This window comes from Nelusetta ayraudi, unplaced genomic scaffold, assembly GCF_046127955.1.
Source record: "Nelusetta ayraudi isolate G7.1 ecotype Tasmania unplaced genomic scaffold, CSIRO-AGI_Nayr_v1 ptg000033l, whole genome shotgun sequence".
Lineage (NCBI taxonomy): Eukaryota > Metazoa > Chordata > Actinopteri > Tetraodontiformes > Monacanthidae > Nelusetta > Nelusetta ayraudi.
In genome coordinates, this window is record NW_027466083.1 from 4620881 (window position 1) to 4641966 (window position 21086).

Here is a 21086-nt window from a genome sequence, read left to right on the forward strand (position 1 = left end):
ATCTGCACCCTTTTAGGCATTGCCTCCTACATACATGACGCAGTTGGAAGGCTTGGGTGGCATCTGAGTTATGGAGTGAATGCAAAACAAAACATGAAAAGACACTGTAGAGTCACATCTTAGGAAACCGACGATAAGGACTCGCACATTAATCCTTTATCTGTTATCATCGCTTGAATACAGGCTGTGTGTGTTCAGGTCCTTCCAAAAAACCACCCAGTCAAGCCACATTACAACAGCTGGCAGCAGAGCTGTTATTGATGAACAGTCTTGATCAGACCTGCTTTAGTTCTGAACAAATTCTGTGACATTTTTGCAGGTGAAAAAAACAAAACAAAAAATTTGAAACAATCAAATTCATTGCTGTGTGTTTTTGTACCTGAAGACCAGAGCATTTGTGCATCCGAAGCCCAACACCAGTGACTCGGTGATCTCCAAACTCTCAGCCCTCATCAGCGGGACCAGCTGTTTGAGAAGCCAGGCGACCGAAGGAGTACCGATCACCTGAGAGACAAAAGGCAAAAGGACAAACACGGGGTCAGAAATAAACTTAAAGATGGTGTCACAACATGCCACCAAATTTATCAATGAGCCCAAACTTTTACCCATAGTTGAAATGAGAGACTTGAAGGGCACCAAGAAGTGCGAAGCTTGCTGGTTACCTTGTTGTCATAGGTGACACTGCCGTCGGGCGTCGTGGCTGTGATCTCTGGCGTGGAAGCTCTGAGGTGACCAGGCGACATGATGCTGGGCTTTGCCACGCCGAGGCAAAGGATCAGGTAGTTGCGCCACAGAGAGATGTAGTTGTCGCTGGAGCCCGCCGTGCTGGTCTTCTTCGCATTCACCGGGCTGCTGCAGAAAGACAAGAGAGGGGATTAGAACAGGGCTTTAATGATGATGATGACCAGTGAAAGGACGTGTGCAATGTGAGTTGCTGTACTTGGGGTCGACCAGCGGCAGCAGCAGCTGCAGCCGCGTGAAGGCGTAGGGCCAGGCGTAGCTCAGGGCGATGGGACAGTGCTTGGGCAGGTTCTCCTGCCGCAGGAAGATGTGGAGGCAGAGCACCCACGGGTCCTTCACACACTGGGCAAAGATCCACACGTGGCTGGGGCTCTTCACGTCGTACGAGCTGCTGACCAGGCGAGCCGTCCACTCCACCAGCCACTGGAGGTCCACGTGGTGGTTGAGGGGCAAAGTGGACTGGGGAGGAAGAACACACAGCAGCAGTCAGAATAAGACGTCAATCCTCTTCTGATGAGGCGTTATTGTCGCGTCACAGCTCAAGCAAGTGCGTCTTACCGAGTCAGAGACGGCCACGTGAACGATGCTGTCCATCACAGCCGGGCTCAGCTGGTCCATGATCTCTATCATGGGCTTGTCATCGTCCTGCAGGGGAAAGTCGTTTATAGAAACGGCTATTTTTAATCATACTGCCTGAAAGACGTCAAGAACTCTCAGTTCAAAAGGACAATGACGCCCTTAAGGATGCCGCAGATGTTAGTTTGTTCATTGACGACCCCGCAGACTTGAATGACTGCAGATGCTAAATTGTTCCTCCTTTTTGGTAGTGTAAGAATGTAAGGAACTCTACCTCAGCATGTCCCAGGGCTGTGAAGAGGCAGCGTATTTCTCTTAACACCCCGACCGCCAGCTTCCTTGTGCTGGTCTGACAGGAACAGAGGAGCAGCAGGGCAAGGCCCTCAACAGCGTGGAGCACCGAGCAGTGAGGGCTTCGATCCGGCAGCCTGGGGCTGGACTGGTGGACAGAGGAGCAGGGGGCAGAATGTTAATTGCATTAGTGATGAAAGCGAGGTTGCTGCACTGCAGGAAACTGAAAAACATTACAGCAATCAACATCTTTCTTCGGCCTTTATTTTATTTTTGTCCATTATAGAAGTAACTTATTCCAAAGCAAAAAAAAAAGAAAAAGAAAAAAAGCACAAAAATCCTGCATTCAGAGCGCAGACAAACCTCAACTCCGCCTCTCGTCTTCCCCTGGAGCTGCAATGCTAATCTCCACTGTGTTAGCAGCTGTAGAAGGAGCTTCACAGACGCATCCTGCAGGCCCTGATGGGTGTCTTGGACCTAATATAGCAAAAAGCACATTCATAGAAGTTCTGGCTAATTCTTTTACTATACATTGTAAATTTAGATAGAGAAAATGGCAGTTCTATCATATGATCAGGGATCATTTTAAACTAAACTTTTAAGATATAATTTAAGATCACAAAGCCCAATATGGAGGATTACATGCTAAAACAAATACAGGATTTTATTAATTTTCTTATTTATTTGCAATTCTCGTTAGCTCCAGGGTTCTGTTAGCGGTACCTCTCGCAGTAGAAAATGAGTGTAACCAAACAGCACGTCCTCTCTCCAGTCTGAGAAGTCTAGCAGCAGGCTCTGTAAGGAGTTCTGGGAAATAAGACGAAGCTCATCGTCCATGTGCACCGTGAGCCTGAGGGTGTGAAAGGGAATTAGAAAATGTGCCAAAAGATTAAAATACAAGACAGAAATTCAATAAAAAAATGTCAGTGAGGCGAGTCTGCCAGAGACTGACCGTGACAGCAGGTCGATGAGCTCCGGTTTTGACATGGCGTCTGGCAGGATGCGGGGGATGGCAGCCACACACGTCCTGAACAGGTCGATTTTAGGTTTCCTTTCACCACTGTTAGAGAGAGAAGGAAAAACATTCAGCCTTTTAGCCTCTGAAAATTACAGAAACGCTAGGACGCATGGCAGCTTGTGCAAATGGCGGCTGGAAATCACGCACGTGATCATGTCCTCTGGTTCTTTGTTGAGCATCTGGACACTGGTGAGCATCATGCAGCGGCCCACCTCCTTGTCCAAGTGTCTCAGGATGTTGTCCAGTGACTTTCGCACCTGGGAGTAGTACAGGGACATGCCTGCGGGGAGGAGAACGGATACTTAAAGACAACATTTGTGATCCACTCCCTAAAGTGCAAGCGGAAACAAACAGACCGATGAGTTTGGCCTCCTCTTCGGTGAGCGTTTTGCTCAGGTAGGTTTTCTTCTTTTTCAACGAGTTGCCAGAGGGCAGAGTAGCTCCAGTGTTGGGCATGGGAGGCTCTCCGTCCTTCTGCTGCAAAGCATCTGCTATGACCAGGAATGCCCGCAGGCCTATGTTCATCCGCTGGAACAAAGACAAAGCAAGGAATTGGAATAACTCGGGCGGAGTTAAAGAGCTGATTTAATCACTATTACATCTTCCATAGAAGAAATGGGTTATAAACTTCTACACTTGTACCCCGAGCTGAAAAGACTTGTTCAGAGGTCCTAAACCACTGAAATTCAAGCATATCTTCAAAAGTTATGAGCTGTTTATTCATTCTGCTGCTGTGTTTGACTTATTCACACTTCTACACTTTCTCTTCCTGACAGAACAGAAAAAAAAACCCTGAATTTTCTTTGTAACTTGGCCAGGCAGGGGAGACGCAGTGAGTGATCTGTGGGAGCACACGTATAACTGTGTGTGTGTGCGTGTGTGCGTGTGTGCGTTTTCTCCCGTTACCTCTGGGTTGAGGCTGAAGGCCTTGGCAGGTTTCCCCACACTCAGCAGGTCGAAGATGATCTCCTTCATGGCGAAATCCAGCCTCTCCTGAACATGGGGCAAACATACCGGTGTTACTGGATGTCAAAGTCAATGGGCTTTTGTGCACATCTGCTTCCTCATGAAAATGAACATTACATAACCCAGAATTAGATAAGGAAAAATACCAATTGAGAAACAAAAGCAATGACAGAGCACTATTTTGACTTTGTCCTCTCGCCTGGCAAACAGAGAGAGAGAGAGACGACATTCACCTCAATAATATAGTCTGCTGAATTGTGTGACAAACTCATACTAATCCTGATCTATCAGACAACTTGTCTTAGCGGGCAGCAAAGAGCCCATTTTTGAGATACTATCAACTCGGAATCTTGGACTATCGCTGATTCAGACAGAGTGTCGTGCATACATACCTGTGCAATAAACTGGATAATCTTGACAAAGATATTTAAAGGCATGTCTCTGGGCACGACGCTGCGACTCCCTTTAGGGAACAGGGTGGAGGTGATGGACGTCAGACGACTGAGGAGGGAAAGAAAAACACACCAGTGAAGTTGTTGAATGAATCGGATTTCGACTGAATGATTTTTTTCCTGGTTCTTGTTTATCTATAGGGAAGAGAACTACGATGCAATTGTTCCAACTGTCTGTTACCTCTGTGTTCCAGTGTTGCTCTCACACTTAATCCGGATCATGTAGACCCACAGCAGGCGGTAGAGCGATTCCAGAGCCACGCGTGCCATCTTGGGATCCTTGTTCTGCGTTCACACACACGCAGACACACAGTTTGCTCAGGTGCCGTCGGCAAAAACGACTGTCAGCGGTTTAGTTTGCATTTAAAAGGCAACTGCGAGACAACCCTGAGCGCCTTGGAAAGCTCTTTGAACATTTTTCTTTTTACGGTGCGATTGTGAATCAAACATTTAGAGGAGTCTTTATGAGCCTCAATCAATCACTCTGCTATTTGCCTGCCCTCTTTCCCTTTAGGCGACGCAAACCGGCGGCTGATTCAAGCGGCGAGACTCAGCAGCGCGCTGAGTGAGGCGCGCCGCCGTCTTAATGGGATTTGTTTTGTCAAAATGGCTCCTAAGGGCACAGATTTGTGGCACAGACAGCTTCTTTTTGTTTTGTTTTGTTCCAAAAAATACCACATGTGATCCCCAAAAGCAAAAGCAAGACTATGACGTCGGCGGAGGGGCTGACCTTGAGGTTTGACAGGCAGTTGTTGAGGAAAATGTGCCAGCGGCTGAGGAATAACTGCTTCTGACTGACACACAGCAGGCAGGTCACCAGAGGATACAGAGCCTTTCAAAGAGGAAGAGGAAAAATACGACAAATAAAGTCAAGGTTAAAAATCGATCCACATTGAAAACTTTTGCTACGTCACCTCTAATAGTTCAATTAAAGGCACCATAATATTTCCATTTCCAGAACTTTTTGAGAACTAATTCATTCATTTTAAGTGCCACCAGATACAGACAACGTCTCAAATTAAAGCTGTTGCTTTCGTCACACATAAATTGTTCCACAAATTTCTTCAATAACCTCATTTGAGGTTAGTTAGTTCCCAGAGTCTCCATTAAACTCATTTGATTAAGAATCTAAGAGAGGATAATTATTTTATTATCACAACAACATGTGAAACAATGTGACCTTTAGTTAAAAAAAAAAAAAAAACAACCAAAAAAATGCACTCTGGAATCTTCACAATAGGTTCAAATGCTTGAGTGAGAACTTGAGCGTCTTGTCTGTTCTCATACGTCTAAAAGTGCTTTTTACGTCTGCATGCCAGTCATTCCTAGTGACTGGTGTGACTTCAGGTGCATTTTGTCAGCATTCTTGTGTCAATGCTGCTCCGTCATTTCCTCGTCGTTCCTTATCACAGAGGCCTTTGGTTGCCATCTTCAATTTCAGAGTCTCTCAAGAGCTGGTGCTCACGAGTGCGTGTGCACAGGGGTGTGTGTGGCCTTAAAGACATGGCTCGCCGTGGAGAATCTATTGAAGAAATCTCACGTGACGGCAGACTGACAGGTCCACAGGACTGCCGACAGGGCTGCCTGCCACAGCCAGGGATCCTGTGCACACACCGCACACAGCGCAGCATAGCAACAAAGCAGCATAGCACTGGCGGGTGCACATTTGTCAAGAAAGTCAGTAAATGTTGTTAACTTTTTTTTGGACACCTTTGAGTCCATATATACATCAAGAAATATAGAGGAACACATTTAGAGGCAAAAACAACCAAAATCTGTCAAAATTGTTATTTTATTATTATCATGTGTGATTTATTTGTTTTCTTACTCTGCTCATATAAACTGTATGTATGTGTACGGTGTTCATCTTTTCTTGGATGCAGATTTGTTCTTGTTTGACTTTTAAAAAACTAAAGTCCAGATAAAAAGGATGAAAAACAGATGAATCAAAAACCACCATTATTCTTTGCTCTGTAGCTTTAGTTTCACTAATAACGGAGTAGTTACGGAAACAGCATATCAGTATCAGTGGTGACAGTTGAACAGCTTCAATAGAGAACAGCTCTGGAAAACCACCACTTAATAGACAGTGAGGGAGAGCTTCTTATATACTGACTCTCTTGCGCACTTTTGCATTGATAGAAAAAAAATATTGCCCGGTCGGCGAAACAACAGAAGTTGGTCTGCACACTTCCGACTGCACTCGACTCTCTTTTCTGCAGAATGATAAAAGCCCACGCGTAATACAGAATTACAGTAAGAGCTCTCCTGTTAATGGAGGGGAAATGAAAGGGAGAGGAGTCACAGGATGTTTGGAGGGGCTTACCAGAGAGTGTTTCTTCCTGGAGGACAGGTCCAGTGTGGTGTCATATAAACTTTCTACAAAATTTCTCAGACACGGGACATTCACTTCATTCTTCACAGTCTGGAGAGGACAAACAAGAAGATTTTTTTTAAACAATTGCAAACTGAAATTTAATTTTCTATTCAGGAACAAGTAGACTCATGCAAGGTGTTAATGACTTGAAGGCTTGATGGTTTGCCAAATGCCCATAGACACTGAAGACAAAATACAACTGAAATATAATTTAAAAATAATAATAATTTGTGACTATGAACTCGAATGATGATTTAATGGTTATTTAGATTATTTTTACATGCAGATGGCAATAACTTTGAATGAAGATGCACTTACAGCAGCAACAGGTACGAGAATCTCCACAAAGAGTCCGGCTAATGAGTGCTTAATGTCTTTATCCTTCACTTCCAAGAAGTACTGTGCACACTCCTAAAAACAGAGAGAGAGGGGGGGGGGGCAGGGGGGAACAGACTGAGATAAACTTTTGCATAATCTGTAACAGAGCTGACAATGCAATGTCAAATTTATGTTTCTGTTGTTTTGATATTAAGAATTGAAATGAAAAAAGCTGCCAATAAAGCAGGAACCTCACTCCTATATTAGACCAGTAAATCCTCAGAAGGAAACAATTCTGTTCCAGACACGGAGATATGAGGAAAAAACACAATAAAAAGCTCTCACGTCGAGCCTCGTGATCAGCCCACCTGCATGAACTGGAAGGAGAACTCAAAGTCCTCCACCGGGTACATTTTGATGCGGAAGAACTTGAGGCCCATGATGAGGCTGATGGTGGACTGGATGATGTAGGGGCTCTGCTCCTTCTGCCTCAGCTCCTTCAGCTCGGAGATGAACTTCTTCCTCACTGCCGGGAACCTGCGGGAGGACGTGCATGTAAGCGGAGTTGTGTCCAGTTTATCTAAGCGGTTGATGTTAAGGGGATTACGGCAACACAATATAACTCTTTTCTTGCTAACTCCTCTATGCACCTGTCTTTGTTGCTTGTGCACATGGGTGTGTGTGCTGTAGCAACTATCCAGATAGATTATGCCAACAGCGCTCGACAGGCCTATTTTTAGAATGGCATCTGGAGGGGTGATGTGGAGGCAATGTGTCATGTGTACATGTGCTTGTTCTTCGGGCGTCTGTTTTTTTTTTTAATTCTTTCCCTCCCCTCTTGTGGGTGTTTAGCTCGCCTCACACAGGGCTGACGCAGTGCTTCGGTCTTCGGCTAGTGATTAAACACGACGAACGTCGCAATCCATCAAAGACCACAAACAATGTGAGGAATGAAGTTATGTGGCCTGAATGTAACGTTCAGGCGGCTCTGAGAGACTCCAGCGAAAAATAAATGGGTGAAACACAGACGCACATGACCTGGACTGTGGCAAATAATAACGATACAACCACATTGCTGATAGTTTAATATCCTTCACATTTTAGTGATTTTAGAAGAGTGTTTTTTTGTTTGTTTGTTTTAACATGAATGGATGTAAAATGCAGGCCCCCAGAATCAAAGATGGTCTCCCATTCATTTCAATGGAGTTGCTCACCCAGCGCATGCGGCGGAAAAGCTTTGTGGCTTCCGCGTTACTTCCTCATTATGTGGCCCATTGAGCCTGCACAAAAGTGTCACTTCCCATCATGCCTCTGATGAATCAGAACGGATGAGCCAATCAGCACTTGTGTCTCTGCTGGCCGTCCAGAAGTCCTGTCAACCGTTTTACAGCCGTTCGTTTTTGTATTGCGGCCTATGAATAAAATGCTTTTAGAGGGGACGTGGGATTTTGTCTGCAGATGCCACAAGTAAAAAATTGCACTGCCGTCATTGTTGGAAGTCAGATATCCAGTTCCTAAAATACATCCATGGTATAATGTCGAGAGATAAGATCTCCCAGAACTCCCTGAGGATGTAAAAACACTCAGTGTTTATACACAAACAGATGAAAACATCCAAAACATTACCTCGACTGAGCAACGACTCCCACAACTTCAGCGTAGAGGTCAGCCACGATGTGCATGTTGCCTGTGTTGGGTCCGAGATACCTGAGAGGAAAAAGGCAGACGACTGACCACGTGCACTGCTGGACACCCGAACAGCTGGCATCAGAGGCGCAGACAACAAGAGTGCACTTACCCCTCCTTGTATTTGAAGTGCTTGAACGCCAGGTTTACGACCTCCTGGATGAGGCCATCCAAAAGAGGATGCAACGGGATCTGGGCAGAGAGACAGAGTTGATGTTTTCATCTGTAATCAGTCTGTGCCGTGTCAGAATAAAATCAACTCATTCTTTCGGGTGGTTTACGGTCAATAACTCAAACGAATCAAGACAACATGTAAAAATGCGTTTGGGCAAAAAGGTTTCTGTCAGACAATTATACCCCGAGACTTACCTGCTTTAAAACTTCGATGAGCACGAGAGAGAAGATGAAGTCTATTGCCAAATCCCTCCGCTCCAATAAGTAGTCCTTTTGTTGCTCATCACTAAGCCAGACACAGAGGAAAAAACACATTAATCACTGTGTTAGTGTGCTTTCTAAGTGATGCTTTTGCCTCTAAGACTTGTTTAGCATGTGAGTGACTTGCGTCCCCTCACTTTTTCGACTTGGTGTTGGCTCTGGGTCGGTACTCGTGCGACTCGTCCTCCAGGCCGTTCTGTCTCTTGTACCAGTCAAACAGAGTCCTGAGGATGGACGGCAGGCAGTACTCTGCCAGGGAACTCATGGAGCTGATCAGCTGCGGGCGAAACATCAGCAAAGATAATGAGGGGAAATTGGCTCGACAGCGATTCAAAGCACAACTCGAGCTTGAGAGTTGACCGAATATGTGACAGGGTGAAAGCGGCACCGCTGGGAGGTGAAGATACCTGGTCAAACTGTGAGTCCTCTCCTCTCTGAAGAGATTTGTTCAGTGGTTTCTCCTGCGAGAGCAAACAAGACAAATAGTTTTTAACCTCCACTTAAGCTGTGTTTAAGAAATGTAAAAGTCAATTACGTTGACGCAAAGCACATAAGAAAAATGTTGCAGCTGAGACAAAATTAAAACCGGCGCAGGATGAAAAATACCAAAGCTGGCTGAGAAAAAAAAAAGACGGGATGAAACATCCAGACTAGATTCCTGGACGATTCTGTAACCTGATAGAGAGACAGACAGAGAGAGAGAGAGAAAGAGAGAGAGAGACAGGGAGAGAGAGAGAGAGAGAGAGAGAGAGAGAGAGAGAGAGAGAAAGAGAAAGAGAAAGAGAAAGAGAAAGCGAGAGAGACAGAGAGAGAGAGAGAGAGAAAGAGAGAGAAAGAGAGCGAGGGAGAGAGAGAGGGAGAGAGAGAGGGAGAGAGAGAGAGAGACAGACAGACAGAGAGAGAGAGAGAGAGAGAGCGAGCAACGCGAGACGCTATCGACGCGGCGTCGCTCACCAGCGGCTCGGCCATGATGATGCGGATCTTGCGCTCGGAGAGCAACGTGAAGTTGGCGAACAGGCTTTTGAGGACAAACTCCCCCGGTTTACTCTCGGGGTCCACGTTGACCGGCGCCATGATGACGGGCCCCTTTCTCTCTCCCAACGTTCCACTGGCGGGCGGGAGCGGCGGCTTCAGTCCCACTGGAGAGGCTGACGGGGAAAAACAGGAAACATGTCAGCTGCTCTGGATAGTGTGAAAAGCTGTTGGCGACCTCCGTGACCCCTGTATTTCACTACTTTTTAATCCCTCATCAGTTCTCTGATTTTTGTGCAAAACTAAGGCTCTTGTTTATAGTTTGTTTGTTTTTTAGGGGGGGATTTGAATACCAAGTCAAACTCTACCACCAACCAGCAAATAACAACACACAACTCGTTTTCAAAAAGGAAGCATTAGTTGACATGTACAGAACTTGTTTCCTGAATTATACCTTTGCTCTCCCTGGATGCCCTCACCAAACACACACACACACACTTGCTAAACAGGCCATGTTTTCACTTCCCCCTCATGATTGCGTCACTCTGGAGACCGGCGCTGTTAGTTTTGCAGGACGGGAGTTCCTCGCTGGGAGCGCCGAACAGAGGGACGGGGAGCAGAAGGGCGCACGGCATCTCCTCGCGTCTCTTGAGGAATACTGGCAAGCTCTCGAAACAAAACACTCTAATCACAACATCCATCGGACGCCGGCGTTTGCGCTCCATAAAAGCTCAATAGAGCGGAACGCTAGAAAAGCAGAAGCCCGTCATTATTCACTCAGTACAGGGAGCTGAATTAAGTCTTTGGGGTCTTTCCTCCTGGTGCCTTCGTACCAGCGATTGACCAGTACTGCTGTACATGACAGCGCTAATGAGCTAATGCCGTTATCACCATCCGATATTACTTCAGTGAATAAAACGAATAATAGTAGAGGTGCGATTCAAAATAAAGCGTTGAATATCTTCAGGGCAGTATGAAAATGCTTGCAAACATTATGAGTTGTTTTTTCAGCGTCTGCAGTGCACACATAGCATTGGCCTACTGTGTCGAAACGCAGTAGATACTAAGTCCACCTTCTTCTATCTCTGTGTCAAGATGTGACAACACTTCCAGTTGTCACATCAGCTTCAGCTTTTAATCAAAATGTTTACACTACAAACTTACAGTTGCAAAGAGTCGGTCATGTAAAACTATAGTTACACAGACAGTGTCTTGTAGTGGCCTTTAATAATAATAATTAAAAAACCACGGCAGAAGAATAACAGCAGCAAATTTATTTGAAATTCGAATCCGCTAACCGCTGTTGTTGATACGCATGTTAACGAGTCTGTCGGCCCACCTGACCTCCACCGACCACGTGACCTGACCTCACTCGAGAGGCGAGACGCAAAAACTAATTCCTGGACATAACGAGTCCCCTGGCAGTGACCTGTTTGTGTGAAACCCGAGAGGTCAAATGATGCAAACATGCCCGTGGGTGCACACACCCCTGCATGCTTACCGAGGCCTTTGATGAAGCTGATGACACTGGCCCTGCTCCACTTAGTTGGCACCTCCATGGTGTAAACAGCCACAAACAGACACCAAGATGCAAACGGAAAAAAAACAAAAAACCTTGGAAGGCAGGAGGAATGTCACACTAGCAGGAGTCACTGGCTAGTTTACAAGGTGGATGAAATGTCTCCAATGACTGAGGGGTGGTGGAGTCTGAGGATTGAGAAGTTCTTACTATCCTGCTATTTCACCATAGCGTCAAGAGAGCAACGTTTGACCTCTTCCGGTTACTTGACCAAAGCTCAGAGTGTGAAGCTCCATCCATCAAAGCACGAGAAGCAGGAAAAAAAGACAAACGGTTGCGTCCCTCAGGTAAGAAAGAGAAAAAGCATATGAAAGCCGCAACCAATCCAAAGAGAACAGAGAGACATGTTGTGTCCGCAGGCTGCGAGGGCCATATCCTGGTCGTGAAGTGTTGCAATCGCAGAGGAAGCGTGTTCTCAGAATACCCGGAGACGCCGCCGACTTATTCCTCCGCAAAGGGACCTCTGTAGCAAAACAGCGCTGAGTAAAAATTCTGCGGCTCCGCTCTCTGGCAGAGGCTTGCGTAAGCCAGACGCCGTGCCGAGGCCCATGCTTATGCGAGCTTTTCGCCCATATCAGTTTCTGGTCCTGCTCCACCTCCGGCCTGCCATCACTCCTCGGTATGTCCGCCAGCTCGGGTGACCTTGGAAGCCTCGCATTGGAGATTATACGGTCCAAATGGGATTTTTAGTTTTCCGGAGAGCGCTTATTGTGGCTGTCCCCCTGGTTGTCAGCGGCAGTTAAGTGAAGTTTACTCCTTGTGGAGATCTGACCAGAAGAGTTGGGTTTGGAATTTCAACACTGCCCCGAGAGAGGCGCGAGGAGGAGGAGGGAGGCGCTATATATAGACCACTGGAGGTCAGTCCACAGTTAAATACCCACCACTCCCACCAACCCCTGCACGTACACAAGTGCACACGCTCAAAAATAGTGTGTGAAACAAAGTTAATCCCTTAAAGCTCACAAAGACATGAATCAAGTTGTGTGTGTGTGTGTGTGTGTGTGTGTGTGTGTGTGTGTGTGTGTGTGTGTGTGTGTGTGTGTGCGGAGGGGTAAACAGGAAGCAGATGAGACTGGCAAGGCTTAATGGCATCCACCGGAGCCGTCTATAGTGCACTGGAGCACTCCCATGAAAACCTCACACAAATTTGCATGACTCAGCTTTAAAATAGGTCAATCAGCAGAAATCGGCCTCTGCCTTGTCAATACCAGGCCGCCGCGGTCCGCTCAGATTTTACAGGGCCAAGGGTTTTCGCGCGGCACGCCATCCATAAAGACAAGACAAGGCAATAAAGAAGAGAGGAAGAGTCAAAAGCACTCAAGCGAACATTCCGCCCCCCCCGTCGACCAGGTTCGCTTCTGGTATTTTTTTTAAGGAATTGCGTTAATCCATCCGTCACAACCTCGATGCAGAGCCGCAGTCAGTCAGGCTGAGGGACGGTGACACGCTGCGTCACTCCCGAGGCCGCTTATTTCAACGACGTCGGTTCTGTCAAATGATCTTTCATCTTTCGGCCGTTAGTGGGAAACCAGGCTTGCTCGTCATCACGGAAGTCAGCCGTTGCATTGCAAAATGACTTCAAAACTTTACTTCACTGACTCACCGTCATGTGTCAGGTCTGACCTTTCGAAAGTCTGTCATTACTCACGCAACCAATTAGATTGAGACGCAGCGCAGGTGAGACGGTGAGTCGGACGGCGCTTGCGTTGCTGCTGGCAAACGTAAACGTACCTGTTTATTCAATCATAGGGGTGAAAATTTTTGGGGTATGTCTTTGTTTTTTTTCGTTTTCTCTCTTTGAATACAAATCTTCTACATCAACTAAGACACCTACTTTGATTGGTGACACATTGAGGTGGCAGACAGACAGGCTGTGAACCAGACCTGAGTGACGGCTGCCACAGGGTTCAGATGTCGCTGTCATTGAGAGTCACGACTCATGACAACATCAGCAAACTTCAGATTCTGTCAAAGTGAATCTTCATTTGAAACAGTGTAAATAAACACTGTGCATAGTGAGTAGCAGGTCGACATCTAGACGATGTCCACCCGTCCATCCTTCTTTTTAACCTTGGCTTGAGAATTGCATGATGTCATCTGTTGTAGGCTCATGATGCAATTGTCTGACAGTTAAGGTGTCATAATAGGACAGCAGTGACAAAAGAAATCACCCTTGACATGGCAATGAAAAGTTATTTCTGCGCTAATTTCCAGCTGGAAGTTCTGCCTGACAGTGGTAGTTTGTTGTGACAGGGTGAAGGGTGGAGGGTGGAGGGTGGCCTGCTGACTCCAGGGGCTTCACCCACGCTGACAGCAACTTTTAGCGGACACCTCCTAATGCATAAGCGCGCCACACCTGCCAGGCACACGCAAAAGCACACGCATGATGCACCAGAGACAGCGTTGACAAGCGGGATGGACAGAACGGTCAGAGATTTTCTTTACATCCAACCTAAATTTTTTTGCTCCTCTATTTTCTACAAATATTTACAAAGCCAAACACATCGGCCCTCTTTTGCTGAGTAATATGCTCTGGCAGTGACACGTAGATGAACGAGAAGGGGGGATTTCTCTTCCACTAACCTCTAAACTCAGGTCTATCTGATTCCCACACCCGTTCCCGTTACATAACATTGCCATGTATTGACAGCGTTGATCGTGCTGCACGCCGTGCAGCCTCATCCGCTGCCGACACAAACATAAATAAGCACAGCTCGCACTCTGCGGGATCCGCCGGCGACTCTCTGCTGCACATCGCTCCACACTGACGACGACGACGACGACGACGACAACAACAACAACAACAGGAGCAACTCATGTGTCCGCTGTACTCACTACCTCCCAAGGACTTGAGCAGCGACTTGATGCTGATGTCAAAGAAGCCCGAATCCTGCTGGCTGGTCGCCATGCCTGCAGAGAGTGCGTGGCCGTGGTGACAGGCAGCAGAGGAGGAAGTGGAGGCGGAGGTGAGGGAGGGGGGGTGGGGGGTGGGGGCGGTCGGCAGGATGAGGCGTTTGCAGCCAGAGTGTATACGGGGAGGAGGACGGGGAGGACGAGGGATGCTGGTGGGCAGCCAGTGATGCGGACGCTGCAGCTGTGCGATGCCGACAGTGTGCAGCCAGAGCGAGAACGAGAGAGAGGGAGGGAGAGAGAGAGAGAGAGAGAGGGAGAGAGAGAGAGATGCGTGCGTGTGTGTGTTTATCTGTATTAAAGAAAAGGAAGAAGAGAGAGAGAGAGAGAGGGAGAGCGAGCGGCTCTCAGCCTGGCCTGCCCACTGCGTTGCTATCTAGCGGGCTAACAGCCCCATCCCCTCGCTGTTTTGCTCAGTCAGGACAGTGATACACAGATGTTGGTTGGCGCCAGCAGCCAATCCTCTTAGAGGAAGAGAGACTGTGAGGAGGGGGCTAAGGCGGTGATGGGTGTGTGTGTGTGGGGGGGGTGAGGACCTACGGTACACAACACAGCGCAGGGGGGGTTGGTGTGGGAGGGGAGGGGGTGGGGGCAAGCAGGACTTAGGGAGGAGGAACAGGAATGTAAATTTGCTGATGACTGTTGTCCTTCTGCTTTCTCACACGTGCGCAACCCCAGCCACCGGCCAATCACAGAGCAGAACGAGCACTGAATGGCGGTCGGCTCCGAGTCGTACGCAGCGATAATAATATTGAGTCGTGCGCAGGCCCACAATAGCACTACATTTTCTATTATCCGTGCTGGATTCTGTGAAGGTTTCGTCCTGTTCAGGGTCCTTTAAACAACACTAGCTACATATTTTATTTGAGGATCTGTTTTCAAAGCCAGTCGGTACAAATTCACAAAATGATGCATCTGTTGAAAAACATGCTTTCACTCTCTCTCTCTCTATCCCTCTTTTTATAAGCATGTACATATACATACATATATTTATTTGGGGGAAGCAGGTGATGAATTATTGTGAATTACTTTAAATACTTAATTCAGTTGACCCAACTAATCAGTTGCTGGTCCCATATTGTACCTATTTCCACTTTCTTTCTTTTTTTTTTACCTATGGACTAAAGTGGAGCTGCCTCACCTGATTATGAAAAGAAAAAGTGCCATGCATCTACAGAAAGAGACCTAGTTAGCCCTCTGTTTACAGGCTCCTGTAGAAAAACTACTCAGTATCAGCTTCCTGTTGAAACTGTTGTTTTGTTGTCCCCTTCACACGTTTGGAAGGGGACAAAAAAGGTCATTCATGAAACGGTTTCAGAGGCTGGGGGCGTGGCCATCAGTCTGGGAGCAGTAGCAGTGAAGTTTCAGTGCCCAATGATTGACCACAAGTAAGCAAAAGAAATAAACAGACATTATTCTTATTTATACACAGGTGCTACCCGAAAAATTAGAATATCAAGTAAAAGTTGTTTTATTTTGGCAATTTAACATAAAAGATGAATTCAACACATTTTATTGAGCCATTACACGCAAATTGACATCTCCTTGTTGTAACTTTGCTGATTAAGATGTTCAGCTTATTAAAACCACAAACCCACAAACTCAGAAAATTATTATAAAATTTGAGGTTGTTTTTTTTAAGCTGCAAGACCTGATCAGCAAAATCCAAAGAAATAAAAACTTGAAATATATTGATTTATTTGTTTATATAATACGTCAAATTCACCTTTTAAGTTGAATTGCAGAAATACAGCAACCTTTTCAGGATATTCGAATTTTCTGGGTAGTACCTGTATATAATATGTGTATATTTGTAAATATATCTACACACATATATATATATATATACATATATGTGTATATATACATATATATGTATACAGTGTGTACATACAAACATACAAGAAGATTGATCTATTTTAAAAGTTAATTTGCACTGCAGTCACAGCAGACGATCCATTCCAGATTCCTTCACATTACAAGGCTGAGGCTGGGCGTGTGTCACACTGTCTAATCAACATGCTTCTGTGACACGGCCCCTTAATACTGAGGTGTTAATGTTTCTGGCAGACGAGCCGAAACAGATTGCCAGTCACATGAAAGAATTCTCTCAGGTTCTGTGACGCATTGCTCCAGCTTGTTATTGCAGACAATTAAGTGATAGTTCAGTTGTCGGTCGTCAACAGAAGATCACCTAACGGCCGCAAAGAAAGTCTCAGGATGTTTTGATCATGTGACCTGTATCGGCATTAGCCAAACTGATGAAAGATCGGCCAAAGACTTAATTTTCAAGGGGGATAAGATACACATTTTCTCTCTCTGTCTCTGCCCCGAGGCTGTCAGTCAAAGGTAGGCTGGCCACCGCAGCAATAAGGTTGCGAGTGAGTGAGGGTGGAAGCACAAGGGGATAATAATTAGGGTCATCATGGAATTCCCTGGGTAAACTGCGGAAGAGCTACAGGACATTGAGTGGAGAGAGAGTGGAGGAAGAGGTGGTGAGGGCAGAAAGTTCAGAAGAAACTATCAATTGCAGCATTAAGGGGCGAGCTACCGAGTGCAGGATGGCCTGGTTCACATTAACAGACAATTACAATCAAATCTCAGCGGAGAAGAGGAGCGGGAGATAGGCAGGCCTATTTCTGTCAGCAACTTCCACTTCAGGACCGTCAAAAGGCCAAACAGGAACATACATGTGGACCTACACACTTTTCAAGGTGTTCCTCCTCAACGCCAACTTCACTGAGCCACACCTCTCAATGTGTGTCCGTCAAATCTACTTCAGAAAAGTGTTTACAAGCAGCGGCAGAAGTTACAACTGGCACCATGTTCCTGTCTGGAGGCTCCCTGATCAAGTTTGGTGGGGAGCCTTCAAGCTGGGAGAGCTCTCTTCTTCCACTTCTACTTCTTTCTTCTATCATGGAGACATCGGACTGCAGAGTGCTACCCCATGGTTGGGAGTCAGAGCGTAGAACGCCATAAACACGCCATCATGGAAGTCTAACAATGTAATAACAAGACTGAAATCGAGACTTTCAAGTTCAACCTTTGAACTCGGACGAAAAGACAAAGACAAAGACCTGTGCAACTGCAAATGATGAGCAAAATATGCAAATTGGGATTCAAATGTTTGACCTACAATACAAGAAAAAAAGGTACACAATTGAAACAGAGTGATTTCGCTGTATTCAGATAACAGAAGGGGCGCTACGAAAAAAAAGTTGCTGAATGTAGAAAAACATGCACACACACCCTCACAGAGCTGCAAGGATTCCTCACATTCTGAAAAGGGGCCTGGGCATGCCAGCTGTTGGAATGTGACTCCACACTCCGCATGCATGCGCGCACACACACACACACACACACAGTCATGCGTGAACACATTCTATACAGTATGGATGTTGGTGCATTCAAAAGTGCAAGTGCATTCACAAAATCTTTTTAATCTAAATTAAGGTGGGTTTCCTGTAGACAATGCATTTTTGACAATCACATGCATTTGAGCACATTCATCGCACACACACACACACACACACACACACACACACACACACACACACACACAAATGACTGACCGGGCTAGTCACGCATACACAATGCAAACTGGCTATAATCATCATCATTCATCATGATATACATAATATACGAGGAGTGTGCGTCTGATTTGGTTCAACCGAGGCAAGAGCATTCTGCTGTGAAGTCTTTCAGTTATCCGCAAGCTGGCTCGCATGGAGTCAAAGGGCAACGGCCTCCTCACGTGGTGCAACGTGCCGACAGCTCAACGGCGGCGCACTGCAGGGGTTCTGAAACCGCAAGAGTCCTACACATTTGCACCGGAGTTTAGTCCGACAAGCACACAATCATCGAAGCAGCTTAGGTTTAAATTCCACTCATCAACTCTCAGTAATTCCTGCTTTAGATCATCTACGATTTTTCACAGCAACGCTTCCAGACATGTGGCGCCCCTCCTCGCTTCGCATCCATGTAGAAAAGTGGCAGGGAGGCCAGCACAGAGGAAGCGTTTGAGGCTCCCAGGTCACACAGCAGTGCTTCCATGACACAGCAGGCTTGGTCAAACACGCGGCCCCGGTGAAGGAAGCAGGTATTTGTCAGCACTTCTCCAGATGGGCCGCACCGGTCAGCACCACGCGGAAATCACGGCCTTAATCGTGTAAATGATCAGTAAATAAAGTTCCAAACTGTGACGGTATCCCCCTGCAGACATGTTTGGTGCTCTCCACGCGACTTTACTATTTTCCTGAAAGACGTGTTTGTGCAGGTGTGCAGAATTCCCCCTTTAACACGCTGGCCGTGTTTCCCTCTTCTTTTAAAGTGCGGCCAAGGCACCGGGAGGTGGAACGGCAACCACAACCTGACACAGACGCTTCAGTAATATGATCCTCATGCAGATCACTGAATTCTGATGGCAACTGCCTGATTTGTCTGTAATGTTGTTGGTCTCAGGAGAAAGACACGTCACTCAGTCGTGCTTTACACTGCGAGTGCAGATCGCATAGATTTTATCGAGAGCCAACTTCAAATAATGATGACCTGTTTCTGTTGGAACCAGGCAGCTTGACTCTAAGAATAAACACAAACATGAGACCTGTTTGCTTAGGGGCTCACCTGTTAACTTTACTTCTTTTTTTTTTCCATTTGACTATTTTTGACAACAGTGGAGGGACGAAACACAGAGAGATTCCCCACGCAGCCCTAAACTAAAAGAGGACAAGTTTAAACACAGATGGGTCATGATTTTTTTCTAACTGTGTGTCAAAGGTGAGAAGCATAAATGCGAGGACGGCTCGGAAGTAAGGCTGTTGTAAAATTGGCACAAAAAGGCACAAAACTAAAAGGTTACAAGTGTCTACTGATACTTGCACAGTGAAGCGAGGTGTCTGGACATGACATTCCAGGCTTCCTGAGAATTTCAACCATGTTTATAGTGTTCCAGTGTTTGTGTTTTTATTTCTAGAAGTTCCACAAAGTGACCAAAAACAGCAACAATTTAGGACAAAAGCACTTCAAACAGGAAGGAAGTGTTTTGAATTGTTGAATTAAAAAGAAATACAACCAACATTCCAATTTGGGAGTTCGAAAGTCTTTCAGTTGTGGGTTGAAGTTTCAGGTTTAGACTACTTCCAATCCCTGACAAATTATATTAGCTTCATTAACAAGCCAACATGTTAACTGCCACAGATTATTATCATTATTATTTTTAAATCAAACCATTTCAGTACCTACCTCTGATTATCCTCGTCCTTTTTCTGGACCTCTGCTGGATTTTTGTAAACCTCCCAGTGAAGTCACTGGGCTCAAACATATCTAACGACAGAGAGGCTATACGCTCCAGGACGATCCCATCCTGGCCCTGGTTCTGCTGGTCCAGGTCCTGGTCCTCATCTCGGACCGCAGAGTGGCCGTTGCAGTGGTCCGAGTTGCAGCTCTCAACCACCAGGCTGGTGGTGCTTTTTCTCACATCTTCCAGAGACATGATCCCGCTCTTAAAAGTTACATTAGCTTCTTATTTAAGATGGTAAGAAGACACCGCATTATGGCTTCACTGGCGACTTGGTAAAAGTGTTGTTAAAAAGTGTTGTTTTTCCAGAAAAACAGCAGCTTTAAAAAGACTCCTTGAGGGGCCCTGGAATCCTTGGTTTCATTTTCCTTGTCTCTTAGTCCACATTTTGGTGTCCAGTTTCTTCTGGCTTTATACGTCGTTCATTCAATGCAGGGAGACAGAGAGTGAGCTCATTGCTTTGTTGTTACAGGTACACAGCTCCTCTGAGATTTCAGGTTCTGCCTGTGGACAAACCTCCGCTTAATATTATTTTGCTTCTCGGCTAAGTTTTCCGTTTTTCGAGGCTGCGGTGTTTACCATAAAATTGAGCCGTCTTCTTCTTCTTCTTCTTCTTCTTCTTCTTCTTCTTCTTCTTCTTCTTCTTCTTCTTCTTCAGTGCCTTGTTTTTGTGCTCACCTGCTCATTGTTTATGCCTTCCTCTCTCGCACTTCTCTGAGGCACGGCTCTGTTTCTCAGCTCTCAGGTGGTGGACGAGGGAGGGATCTAGCACCAGAGCGCAGCTTGATTGGGTGGTTTGGGAAGTTTGGGTGGTTCTCTTGTTCTCTCTCCTTCGCACCATCGTTTTTTTTTCTTTCTCTTGGGGTTTTTCCAGCTACCTTTCTAGCGTCACCACACACACACACACACACACACTGACTGGCAACAGGGGAAAGCAATTCTTTCTGGGCTCCACTCAGACAAGCACGTCTTCCTCGTCTTGTTTCAACATTATCATCTTACCAAGAAGAAAAGCATGACAGAATGGCATGCGTCGGCACGATTCAAGCGGCAGACACATTGCATGTGGGTGTGAGGTAGAGTCCTTGCTCTCACTGGTAGAGGCTGTTTGGCCAGTTACAGTAACCTCAATGTGTTAATGGTGTAGGATTACCCAGGGCGGACACACCCCTCTAGGGGAGGGGGAGCGGCAAACACAAACAGGAACAATACTGTGTGTTTCTGTGAAAGCCAGTTGGTGTTGACGAACCAGACACTGTGAAAGGTTTGCACGCACCAGTGGCGTAAAAACCAAGAAAATCAAACGGACTGAGAGCAAATCATCCGTGTCAAGCTTTCAAACAGAATGAGGGGATTAAAGAGAAGCAAAGTAAAGATTGCATAGGCAGTGTCGCATGTAAGAAACTGAGCACTAAATCAGTTATTCTCAAGATTTCTTGACTTTTGACAATTACACTCAGCCATGTAAT

The 21086-nt window shown here is 46.1% G+C and overlaps 1 protein-coding gene across 6 annotated transcripts in view; it reads right to left on the minus strand.

Annotated features, from left to right (window-relative positions):
* Nucleotides 1–20601, minus strand: part of fryb (furry homolog b (Drosophila)) — a 38006-nt gene extending 17405 nt beyond the window's left edge. For 2 of the 6 annotated variants that reach the window (XM_076031758.1, XM_076031755.1), the window contains exons 1-24: nucleotides 19563–20249; nucleotides 9815–10008; nucleotides 9268–9321; nucleotides 8998–9137; nucleotides 8795–8885; nucleotides 8538–8617; nucleotides 8366–8446; nucleotides 7108–7276; nucleotides 6740–6832; nucleotides 6371–6469; nucleotides 4775–4876; nucleotides 4226–4329; nucleotides 3985–4093; nucleotides 3533–3619; nucleotides 2983–3154; nucleotides 2774–2906; nucleotides 2561–2668; nucleotides 2332–2458; nucleotides 1972–2085; nucleotides 1592–1756; nucleotides 1300–1386; nucleotides 941–1200; nucleotides 663–852; nucleotides 380–504 (exon numbers count right to left, since the gene is read on the minus strand). In XM_076031758.1, coding sequence (XP_075887873.1) covers nucleotides 380–504; nucleotides 663–852; nucleotides 941–1200; nucleotides 1300–1386; nucleotides 1592–1756; nucleotides 1972–2085; nucleotides 2332–2458; nucleotides 2561–2668; nucleotides 2774–2906; nucleotides 2983–3154; nucleotides 3533–3619; nucleotides 3985–4093; nucleotides 4226–4329; nucleotides 4775–4876; nucleotides 6371–6469; nucleotides 6740–6832; nucleotides 7108–7276; nucleotides 8366–8446; nucleotides 8538–8617; nucleotides 8795–8885; nucleotides 8998–9137; nucleotides 9268–9321; nucleotides 9815–10008; nucleotides 19563–19812 — 3134 coding nt within the window. In that variant the 5' untranslated portion in view covers nucleotides 19813–20249. Of the gene's footprint in view, nucleotides 1–379; nucleotides 505–662; nucleotides 853–940; nucleotides 1201–1299; nucleotides 1387–1591; nucleotides 1757–1971; nucleotides 2086–2331; nucleotides 2459–2560; nucleotides 2669–2773; nucleotides 2907–2982; nucleotides 3155–3532; nucleotides 3620–3984; nucleotides 4094–4225; nucleotides 4330–4774; nucleotides 4877–6370; nucleotides 6470–6739; nucleotides 6833–7107; nucleotides 7277–8365; nucleotides 8447–8537; nucleotides 8618–8794; nucleotides 8886–8997; nucleotides 9138–9267; nucleotides 9322–9814; nucleotides 10009–11333; nucleotides 11407–19562 lie in introns of those variants that run through there. The other 4 variants (XM_076031757.1, XM_076031759.1, XM_076031760.1 and 1 more) reach the window with 4 other exon arrangements.
* Between the last annotated feature and the right edge of the window lie 485 nt (nucleotides 20602–21086).